The 12,514-nt window shown below is 36.8% G+C and overlaps 1 protein-coding gene across 1 annotated transcript in view; it reads right to left on the minus strand.

The window, feature by feature from the left end:
* Positions 1–3,298: 3,298 nt before the first annotated feature.
* The window catches only part of LOC103250753 (tankyrase-1), a 188,756-nt gene continuing 179,540 nt past the window's right edge, over positions 3,299–12,514 (minus strand). The window contains exon 26 of the mRNA XM_008049346.2: positions 3,299–9,013. Coding sequence (XP_008047537.1) covers positions 8,927–9,013 — 87 coding nt within the window. The 3' untranslated portion in view covers positions 3,299–8,926. The remainder of the gene's footprint in view (positions 9,014–12,514) is intronic.

Consider the following 12,514-nt stretch of genomic DNA (forward strand, 5'->3'; position numbering starts at 1 on the left):
AAAGCTATTAAAAAACAGTTTCATTTTTTAATTTTTTTTTTTAAACTTGGAGTCTCACTCTTGCCACCCAGGCTAGAGTGCAGTAGTATGCTCACAGCCACTGCAGCATCAACCTGCTGGGCTCAGACAATTCTTCTGCCTCAACCTTCCAAGTAGCCAGAACTACAGACGCATGCCACCACACCTGGATAGTTTTTGTGATTTATTGTAGAGATGAGGTCTCACCAAGTTGCCCAGGCTGGTCTTGAAACCCCAGGTTCAGGCAATCCTCTAGTCTCGGCCTCCCAAAGTGCTGGGATTAAAGGCTGAGCCACTACACCCGGCCCAGAGTTTTAAATGATAAAATAATGCAGCTGGACCAGATGACCTCTAATGACCCATTCCGGTTCTCAGAGTCTACGAAATGTTAGTCTGCACCTATATCTTCATCCTTTAGCATGTGGCTAGCTTAGGGTGTTGAGTTCAACTAACATCGATTGCTGAATAAACCTTTGCCTTTTCCTTACTTGTGGCTGTGGTCATGAGAAATGCTACTACATGGTGATAATGAAATTAGGCGCAAGCAAACTTGAGCAGCAACCAAGTTTCTTGCTTTCCTGCTGTGTTTAGAATACCTCAGACCTCTCTTTGTCCTTCTTTTCCTCTAAGCTTTCTTGCTCAAATTTTAGAAAATGTTCCACTGGCCAAGTCTTCCCATGGTCAAAAATTGGTCATTTTCATCACATTTTGGACAATTGTCTTCCTGAACTCCTAGGTATACTAACGGAACGTGAGGTCTTTCAGCTCTAGTCCTAACACAGTAATTGTTGCAGTCTTTTCTTTCTGGGAGTTTGAGTGAACTCTGGGGAATTTTTGCTGTACCATGCTCACCAACACTAACTGATGAGGTTATAGTTGCAAATTCCTTCCTGTTCTCATTACTGTATCAGTAAGGAGCAACCTCAGCAGGACTGGCAATAGCTCTGGGCCAGGAGGGCAGTTTGGTGACAAAATGTTAGGGCTGACTCTGGACATCTGGCTCCACTCTGCGGCACTCTGGGTTCCAATGAAGCAGAAAACTCTTTAAGGGTCTGAGCCAGACACACAGATTTGCTTTCTCCTAATCACACTATTCTAGCCCATCATGTGCTTTTTCTGGGGAGGCAGGATGGAAAGCCAGTTTTCATATTAAAAAAGACCATTTACTAGACAAGCTAACTCATTTAATTCACACAGTAGCTCTATGAGTATGCTACCGTATTCATTTTAAAGATAAGGAAACTGAGGTTCAGGGAGAATAAGGAATTTTCCAAGACCACACGTCCAGTAAGTGGCAGAGTCAGACTATGAAGTCACCATCTGATGGTACAGCTGGAGGTTTTAGTTCTATATAGTCTTTCAGCAAGCTAGTTACATCAACAGACTATCTAGTCATCCATACTTCTCATTGTTCTACTTCCATCTTCTTCTGGGATCCCTAAAAGCATTTGATTTGCATCACCTTGTACATCTTCTAAACAGTCCTACTACATAACTACATGCCAGACAGCATTTCTACTTGGCAGATGGCAAAGTAGGGGCATACAGCCCTCCTGGAATCTCCTTGGAGTTATGAAGCAATTTTGTAGCAAGGGGCAGGTACTGGTTTCCTGACAACTTCAGGCTCTACACATTTTCAGTGATTCATAGCCATGGTCACCCTAGACTTTGTATTACTGCTTTCTATTACATACCATCGACTTACAAGCAGACTTACAGAAGTACAGATGAATGGACTTTACAAATCAGTCCTTGACTAGGAAGAGTATGCCAAAAATCTTATTAACAAAATTAACATCACCTCCATATTGTCTTACTTACACAAAGTTGTTTTATTAGCACTATATGACAGGTGGGGATTGGTTGAAATGAAGACCTACATATCACCCCCCACTTGTCTTTGTTTCTTTTGTCAACCAGAAAACCTGGCAGTTAGGTCCCAACTTACTGGGGATAGATGACCCATCTTTTATTATTTCCAATACAGTGTCAGGTACTCTTCCAGATGGAGGCCTATTGTGTAGTCTTACGATTATAAAATAATGGAGAAAAGTTACCTGAGTCAAATAATATAGGTTTACAAGTGCTATAAATAAGGCATACTGCCTCTAATCTCAGACACTGGGTCACGACCAAGCACTCAATGCAGACAATGGAATTCAAAGACAATTCTTCAAAATTTGCTGCCCAAGAAGCACTTATCCCTTTACATGTCATAGGATTCCATTTTCCAGTAACTGATTTTCTTCAGAAAATAAATGCAGTCTAACAAGTAATTTATAGCCCACACCCTATCCCCCCTGCCCCCACAGTGGTTCACACTATAAAAGCAGGCCCTTGGAATACTTCCATATCATAAACCAAAGCAAGCTGCTGAAATTCTAAGTTATTTGGTGTTTTATATTCTGCTTGCTTTTTGTGCACAATTCAGATAATTTATATTTCTAACACAGTGGTAACCAAAGAAGAACACCTAAGTCTAATGGCATCTAGAATTCGATCTTCCCTGATTTACTGATATAAGTTCACATAGTAGAATCAATTCTGTGTTTTCATTCCTACTTAACTAAACAATGAAACTCAGAGATTAGTGCATAGCAACTGATACTTAGTCTTATAATAGAAAGTATTCTGAAATACAAAATAACTAATTTAACAATGTTGAGTCTCATGTCTTCATCTGTAAAACAGGAATTAAAACACCCATTTTGCAAAGTTGTGGGGATCATTCATGACAATGTATACAATGTACCTGGTTGCTGTATGAGTTCAGTGATATCTGTTGTTAATTGCAGTGTTACTAGAGAGCTTCCAGTTACTTCATTCATATCTCCTTGGTGGGTCACTAGGCATAAAGAAAGGAGAAGGGAAGAAAAGGAAAATTCTCCTTCACTGTCTGTGCCAGGCATTTAATATTTATCATCGTATTCTCTCCTCCAATATGAGAGCTGGAGAGATTGAATCTCTGGGCAGTCAGTTTGAGCGGGGCCTCTGTGCTGCCCTAGGAACTGGTGTGAGGTCTGACTCCAAAGTCAAGTATAAGAGGTATTTCTGAAAGGAACCTGTGTTTCTCCTGCTACTGCTGTACTTGAGTAATTCCCATGTGGGCTCACAGGTGATGACAAGGCACTTCAAACCCAGGTTTCATTAGGAAGATAGAGAGGGAGAGATGGTACTTGTATTCTGACAGTTTTAGGTCAGTTGTGTTAAGGTGGATCAGGCTGAAATGAACAAACAGGGCAAAATGAAAACACTTAGGAGCTAGCCGCTATACACACAGTGTATTTTAAAAATGTTTTATTGAATATTAATCAATTACAGGTACTGTGAGTTAGACGTTAAGCCAAAGCACAATTACAGGTTAACTATAATCACAGAGATGTCTTGAATAGAAACCCACCATGCAGGCAGATTAAATTCCTTGACGCCCTCTTTTGGAAATAAGTACAGGGCCAGGGAAAAAAGGACTTCCATTTCAGATGAAAGACAATGAAAAGTGTAAGACTCCACATGCTGTAAACGGTTTTCCATGACCAAATTGGTAGAATTGCCAGATTTAGAAAAACAAAACTTAAAAAAAGCAAAAAAAAACCAGGGTTCCCAGTTAAATAGGACTTTCAGGCAAGCAATCAATGCTTTTACTATAAGTATATGCCAAATAATGCAGGAAATATATGTAAGCTAAAGAATCGTTTATTTGAAATTCCACCTTAACTGGGGATCTTGTATTTTATCTGACAGTCCTACAAACAGACAAATGTAGAAAAGAAAGGGTAGGGGCTTGGAACCCCCTGCCACTGGTGGGTCACACAAAGACTAAAAATAACACCAATAATGAACCAAAGAGTCACTACACTGGATACTTGCACAAACCAGTATCACAATGAGAAAATACAATTACTACTCCAAATGCTGTTGCCAGGAAATAGTCTACATTTCCTCAAAGCTGGTTTTGTAAATGTTTTTGAGAAATCTTGTTTTTAAAAGTACCTTTTTAGTTTGTAAGTATCAAAGACAAATATTACTACCACAAAGATGAGCTTGAAACAATAGGAGCAGAAGCAGGTATTAAATGCACACATAGAGTTTCAGTGTTTTGTGTTATGCATACAATGGTTACGTAATCAAGGTTATCTTCTGGGTCTAGGCTATTAGCCTCAAAGATTTCAGTTCCTTCCTAACTTTCTAACTTTTATTGTTGTTTTCTAGCTTTTCATCATGAACTTTGAGAGGGGCGTGAGGGTGTGTGAGGGACACTCCACTGCCAGAGTTCAACTGCATTTCTCTGCAAATGCTCTGAATTAACAAAGGGCTTTTGGGGCTGCCTGCAGAAATGAGAAGATGGATTTTAAAAAATCACAAAACAATCAAAGCATGAGAACTCTCTTAGAAAGGATGGTAGTAGGGCAGGTGTGGAGATGGGAAGTGTAAAGAAACAAAGAGATGTGAAAGAAGAAGAGTCGACATGTAATCATCTCTACAGTAAAAATGTTACTTCAAAGGATACAGAACTCTGGCAGAAATACAAAACTGGCCACACCATGACCATATTTGGCCTTATAGAGTATATAAAATATTTAGCTTCTTACAGGTCTTCGCTTAAGTATCATCATAGTTTATATTTTAAAATGATTAAAAAACAGCTTGCATATCACTCAGATCCAGCAGGGTATCACAGTTGTTACCATATCCCCACATACACAACTTAATAGGTTTTGAAAATCCTTCCAGAACTTCTCCAAACCAGAAATTTGGTAGCTGAGGAATTTCAGATATGGAGAAATTAGAATGAATTGATTTGTCAGCTCCCTTATATGTAAGGGACTATTACTTTTTAAATATATCCTCAGAAAATAAGTTTAATGGGTATGAAATACATGGAGAGTCACTGACACCTTTCAAACACTAAGAAATTGAATTACGATGTTTCATTTATTAGAATATAAAAGATTAAAAAGTTTCTGCCATAGTTAAGGCTTTCTTAAGAAGAAAAATTTAATAGTCTACTAACTGCAGAATGCACAAGTTGCCCGATGATGCTTTTAGAGTTGTATTTTTGAATGCATTTTCTTTGTATATGGTAGATGTGTCCAACAACAGTTCAAATATTATTTTCACAATTACTTTCTTTTTCATTTTTGTCACTAATTTGACATCAAACAAATTTAACCTCAGACTTTAAATTTCTGACACATGAAATCTTAATATCAGTTTTGAATATTTGTTGAATTAGTAAAGTCTACAGCTTTATGCCAGATAATTAGTCCAACAGAAAACATAGCGAGAAGGCTATTTATCACACAAATGGGACAACAGCATGCTGAGGGAAGGTGCTTGGAAATACACAGCATTTCTGTTTGAAGGCCATTTATAGGAATCTAGGCAGTGCACGTGTTTAAAAAGGGAGAGGGTGCAATGTCCAACACCCTTTGTGCAACTGGGAGATATACTGAAATAGAGAAAAACCTAGACAACTTATTGCATTCTAAGGCTGTTTTTTGGCATAAATTAAATTTTTATTTGTTGTATAGTGGCTACAATAATAGAATGCTAATCTATATTACCTTATTTATTTGTCATATTTAGGCATTTTCTGTATATTTCAATGCACTTTGCTATTTTGAGAGCAAAGGGAAATCAGTCTAGCCATTAACATCAAGCTCAAACGAGTAGAAGGATGCGATTTCATCAAAACATCCTAATGTTGTTTATTCTACTCATACTGCTTGAAAAGCTAGCAACTTCAAACTCCAAGAAGGAATGGGAAAATAAGAATCCTGGTATACTGCTATTATTTTGCATAGAGCTAAAACTCTTGAGTTCCATGCTGTCATCTGTTAACAAACTGGCAGAGTATCTTACCTAAGCAAAGGACATGAGGCCTAATACCCATTTCTGGTTGTGACAGAATCATGGAAAGGTACCTACCTAGTCTCCTTTTGTAAGACCCAAAATGAAGAAATGAGAAAAATGAATGGAGCCCAAGGTAACTGTTGGAGCTAATTTTAGTTCCAGATTGGGAAAAAGGGAAGGAGGTCAAGTACCAAGAGAAAGTTTTGATTTCTGGGCACTTAATTTTTGCCTGAGTCAAGTATCCAGTTGGCCAATACCTGGTAGGCTGAAACCCATCAGATCTGGAGAAACCCTTTGATTTTAAAACTCTGGTAAAGCTGGTGGAGATGTTCAGATTCTGTCTTCCATATGGTTTGGGAAACAGAGGGGCCATTTCAGGGGAGATCATACTGGAAGTTTCCAACTTGCTAGTGTTTCCATATGGTGCAAAATATTAAATAGATTTTAGCCTAATTTAATGCCATGCCTTTATATTGCCAAGGGTTGTTCACATTGCTATAGATAAAATTCCAAATGTAATCAGTTTTTGCTAACTTGTGAGTGCACTCATGATGAACTTTGGTCTTCAAGTTCAGAAAAATAAGTATTTGGCTCCTGTGATGTATCAACTCACTCTCTTAAGCAGATGAGCAATATATGCACATTCTTTCAAGAACTACAATATATTTGACTCATTACAAGACAAGAAGCACTGCAAATGTCTTCCTTACACAGTACCTTTACTAGGCACACAGTACATCAGACACAGAACATTGGCAATTTCAGTACTGAACCACAGTTTAACTTCTCAAGTGTAAGGCTCAAGTTTAAAACTGGCACATCCATTAATCTACTTAGTATGATGGAAACAACATATAACCACAGTTGGGTAGTGGTTTATCTTTAATGAAGCTATAAAGCTTTCCATATCTGTACCATATTAACTCTTTTACTTAACTAAAAATCACAGCTGTGTTTACCATTTTAAACTATGTCTAAGGAAGGGGGGTAAGTAATATACACTTCACAGCCACTGAAAACTACACAGATGGCAATTTCTTCAACCCTTGTAACACACAGCAAGAAAGAAGGAAAGGAGGGGGGAAACCCCTTTTAATGAACATCAAATTTCAAAGCTTCATACGGAATTCTAGTGCTAGTAAACAAGTAGCCAAGACACAAACACCCAGCTTGGGTCACTGAAACTTCAATAGAAGCAACAACTGAGGCTAATTCTTGATTTAATTTTGAGGACCCATGCAAAATTCAGCTACAGAATTCAAACTAGTCTGGATGCCTAGTTCTAGTATTGGATTCAAACAAAAAGAAAGCAATATGTATATTTTAAAGAGCCTATTTCTAGAATTTTTGCATGTAACCATTTTATTTCACTTCAGGAAAAGAAGGTAACAGATTAATCAGTCTGCACTTAAAAACAAAACAAAACAAACAAAAAATGAAACCACCCAAATTCGTTTTCAGGGCTTTACAGTGAAATGGCAAGTTTGTGTCACACTGTTTTTCCTATTTTTCCATCACACTTATGTTCCTTTTGCTTCAAAGAAGAGTTGAAGCCCAGCATGTCAAGTCAATAAATTAGTGCACTTAATTCAATATTGAGTAAAGGTGAAAGGGCAAGGGCAAGGGCAAGAACTATAATGGGTAATTTTTATAAGTATCAACGTGCACTTGGCAAAGGGGGTTAAGACAAGTAGTAATTTCACGAAGAAAACAGTATGGTATTTCTCTATCTTCATTTAAAAAAATAACAGAAAGGGCTTTGGTTTCCATTTTTGTTCTCCTTGTCTAAATATATTAAGAAGTTTGAAGAAAGGGTTCAAAAATTTAGAGCAGGGATCTTTATAAACTATATGAAGCATGCCACTCAAAATACACCCCAAATCTGGAGTAAACAAAATAAGTTCTTGCATTTGTGTCTATCTACTAAACAGGATTTGAATCCTAGCTTTCTAAACTAAAGAAACAATAAAGTAATATTTTTGTGACTCTAATGAAGTACAATAATTCCACTGACTTTGGAAATAAGGCAGCTAATTTGGGGAGGGGGGCGACAACTCCGGTAGAATGGATTAAACAAAGGGAAGTATTTATTTTTGGAAGCGTCCCCTTGATCCATTTGGGCTGGAATGACACAGACCCAGATGCTCCTCACCCTCCTTAATGGCGCTCATCCTTCACAGCCTCCCAGACTGTTTTACTTCAAAACAGAAGCGTTTCCCTAGCTGTGCTTCCTGCAGCTCTCCAGCACTGTTTGGGTGCCTCTGTGGCACGTTTGTGTTGGAAAGAGCAAGTGACCCTCACCGGGTTTGACTTCTCTGAACTCGGGAGCTCATAAGTCGGGTTGATGTTTATGCCTTTCCCTTGTAAGGTGAGCCAATTCATAAAAGGATACTAAAACTTGATGTTCTTCCTTTTCATCTCAATTTATGTTAATGAGAAGCACAGATACAAAGTCAAACAAACAAAAGTGGAAACTCAATCTTGCTCAGCCAGAAGCTTGGGTTGCACTGCTAATGATTTTTGTCAGTGTGAATTTGTGCAAAATATCCTCAAGAAGGCTCTGGCTCATTTTCAAAGTAACCAAAAAACAAAAACATAAACTAAAACAAGGCAATGATGCACATTTGGCAAATTAAAGATGAGCCTGTCATATGTGTATATTTGTCATATACACGTGCCATGCATACATAACAAAGCAAATGTAGTGTGTGAATTGTGAACATTTGAAAAAGTATTGGTTATGTTTTCCTTTTTTTCATTTCCAAGTCTAGATCAAAGCAATCTTATTTTAGAAACATATAACTGCAATGAAAATGAGCCTGAGATATGTTAAAAGGCCGCCCCTGTAAACATTTCCTCAAAGGGAACAGTAGCAGTTGAGTATGTATCAGTTACTCATACTATATTCATCACTATAGCAATGCTTTATAAAAGACAAACAGCTTATTTCTAGGCTGTCAGGGATTTATAGAATATTGATTTTTTTGTTGCAAACAATCTGCTGTAATCCAGTCCCAGGTTTAAATCCGATCTGGCCTTTACCAGTAGGCGTTCACTAGGTTTTCTGCTCTGCGGCTGTTGCGGTCTGTGAAGGAGCTTCTGGCTTCATGATCTGGTATGTGATGAGATATTCTGGGTATGCCTGGAAAGGACAAGAAGATAAATAAATTACCCTTCTGGTAGGTACATTATTAAAGCCTTACTTAACGTGAAAGTCTCAGAGGCTGCTGATCCTAACCAATAGTTGACACAGGCCCATTGACTAATAGGTGCCTGAACAATTAGGAGGTCTACCTACTTATCTGGAAAGAAGCAGGCAGAACACCTCCAGGTTTGTATAAACATGTATAAACCATACAATCTAGGAAACTCTATAACTATTATTTCTACTCTGAATTCTGTAAATTAGTTATACTCCACTCATCCTTTATTAAAGAGCCATGTGCCATACACAGGAAAACTAAGGGATGGCAGCACTAATATCTTTTTCACCTCATGGAGCATAATGCTGTCATACAGCATGTGTTCAAGAAAAGTTTGTAGAATCAAAGAATAATTCCGTTGAATCAAGTTCAAATTAATCATAGAAAATGATGCAATCCACTGAGGTAAAAGGAGTAAGGGTGAAATGTGTTGAATCACCAATAATCTAGACACTAGAGTTTGGAGATCATTTTTTTAAATTGACTAATTAAAATCACCTTTTACAGGAAAGACAATAGCTCAGATTTAGACTAGCCTCCCCCCCACTATTTTCTTTTTCTTTGTCTCTACTGTCTTGCAGTTAGTAAAAGAGAAGGCTCAGTGTCTGGAATTGGAAGAACAGTTTTTGATGGGAGTAAGGAAAGGAAGGCTGGCCAGAAGAAGCTGTTATAACCCTTAACCAGAAATCACAAGGAAGGCAGCAATTGGAAAGAAGCAGGCAGAACACCTCCAGGTTTATATACTACATAGGAATTCTTCAACTTTAAATATAACATGATGATAAAACTAGACCCAATATTTCAGAATGGTCTGTGGCTGAAAAAAAATACTCTTTGGTGAGCAAAGTGTTTTGGGGCCCCAAAATAATTTGTTGATGTTGACCTACCAACTTTTGCATACAGATATGGAATAAAATAACAAAAGGAATGAAAGACAAGACAAAACTGGACTATTTAAAATTAAGAATGCAAAAATAACCGTGTGATAGATGCACTGAATTATTTCTTTGTAACTATACACCTCCATCTTAGGAGGCAGAATTTGTGTCTCAGCTTTCCTCATCTATAAATGAGAATGAAAACAATATTAGGATATTTGTGAGCATTAAATACAAAGGTCTTAGAATAGGTTTGGCATAGTAAGAATCTAATATATGTTAGTTATTACTATTCACATTATTATTGTCATTATTATCATACATTAGAATGCAGTTCCTCCTAAAATGCCTTAGTAAGAATTTTAAAAATAACAAGACCATAAATGAATTTTAGAGTTATAATTGTCTCTATACACATAAATAATTATCATTATTCATAATACTCTTTTTCCAAATTTCAGTCAGCTCTGGTTTGAGTTAAAAACAGAAATGGTTTCCATCTTTAATACATCTAGTTAGAAGAGACAAGACTGACAATCTCTACTGACTTTCTGATCTGAAGCCTCAATAACTGAACTGCTTGTAGTTTTATTTTATTATAATTTATACACTGCTTAATTCTTGAAATGGTTTTATGGTGGCTCTTTAGTTTTTAGTTATTAAACAAGATAGGTCAGATACCTACTGCTAATTATAGAGTTGAATATAAAGAATCTAGAAAAGCTCTAAAACTGGTTGGAAAAAATACTGATTAGTCAACCCTATGGTTATTTATTCATCACCAATGTACATGTATTGACCATCTACCACATAAAAAACACAAATTCTGCTGTCAAGGAACTCACTATCTAGAGGATAAACCAGACAGAGAAAGAAGGAATTAAAAATAACCAGGCTGGCATATGCTACATGTCAAAAATGACTGGGAAACCCACTCCTATTTCTTTTTGTCCCAATGAAGTTTAATACCTACATACCTTGTATGACACATTATCTTTTGCTTGCAGAAAAGTTGCTTAAGCAAAGGAGTCAGTAATGCCAGTGTTTGAATTTTGGTAGCATGCTATTTAACGTGATCCCTGACACATGTAAATTTTAATCAGGCAGATTCTAAGATTCTAATGGCATGAAATACTTAAAGGTCCTTATCTGAATGCTACTCACTCCTACTGATTAGACTACTGTTTCTGTGTATATATACTTTAAGATACTGTTTAATCACATCAAAGTCCATGGGGATTTAAAGCAAGGGAATTATTAAACTGCAGGACTAGAAGGGCCTAGAATGGACCAAAAACCATTATTTTCTGTCATGTCACTTTAAATCCATGCTGTTTATAAAAGCATAGAATATATATTTTTTTAAGTTTCAATAACCACTTTTAGGAAACTCTTCTTAACCCAAATTCCTAAAGCTAAAATGAAAATTCAAATGCTCTCAGTTTGAAGAAAGGATTGCCATTCTCTCTTGCTATAAACAGAATCATTTTTTTTCTTTTCAGACATAATTCAGTTAACTTTCAACATATCTTTTCAATCTTAAAGAAAAACAATCCCACCAATAATGAACAATACTCTTCAAATCAACCCTCTGAATAAAACATTTGTATGTTTTTAAAAGTGTTAAACACGACCAGGCAAAGTGGCTCACGCCTATAATCCCAGCACTTTGGGAGGCTGAGGTGAGAGGACTGCCTGAGCCCAGGGGTTCGAGACCAGCCTGGGCAACTTGGCGAGCCCTCATCTCTACAATAAATAAAAAAACTAGCCAGGCATGGTAGCACGTGCCTGTAATTCCAGTTACTTGGAAGGCTGAGGCTGAAGGATCACCTAAGCCCAGCAGGCCGAGGCTGCAGAGGTCATGAGTGTGCTACTGCACTCCAGCCTAGGTGACAGAGTGAGAGTGCAACTCAAAAAAAAAAAAAAATTGTTAAACACTAAGAGTAAAGGATGATTTAGGTAACTGAGGAGAATGAAATAAATGTTAGCAAAGGAAAACTTCACCATAAACTCAGAAAAAATTGCTCATGGGAAACTACTCAGATAGTGGACACTACAATTGTTGACACTATTCATGTGGACAAGTATGCCTGGATATGAAAGAACAAGTATCCTCCCTGAAATAAAACAAACACTAAGTACATTTCGTATTTCAAGGTACTTTTTCTTTCAAATAAGATTTCTACCACATCACTCTCTAAAATTCTTTTAGCAAGAGACTCAACAATTATTAAGTCAAATTTTACTTGGGAAATGGTTGAATGATCAGTAATCTTCAGAAAAGTAGACATTTATTTTTTAAGTATCTCTTATTATTTCTTTCTACTCAATTATGAAAAATATTTACTACAGACAACTTACAATGTATTAAGAAATACATAACAAAAAGAACTGAAATCAATTATGTAATCTCAATACCCAGTGATAACTACTCTTCTGTTTTGGCTGATTCTATGCTTAGTGATATTATGTAAATGTATTATTTAAATAAGGCATGTGAATAACAGGTATGTGAATACATTAAAGTTTATTTAGCAATTTTACTTTTGCTGAATATTTGTT

Source organism: Carlito syrichta, unplaced genomic scaffold (genome assembly GCF_000164805.1).
Source record: "Carlito syrichta isolate Samal-C Ts95f unplaced genomic scaffold, Tarsius_syrichta-2.0.1 Scaffold132473, whole genome shotgun sequence".
In the NCBI taxonomy this organism is placed as follows: Eukaryota; Metazoa; Chordata; class Mammalia; order Primates; family Tarsiidae; genus Carlito; species Carlito syrichta.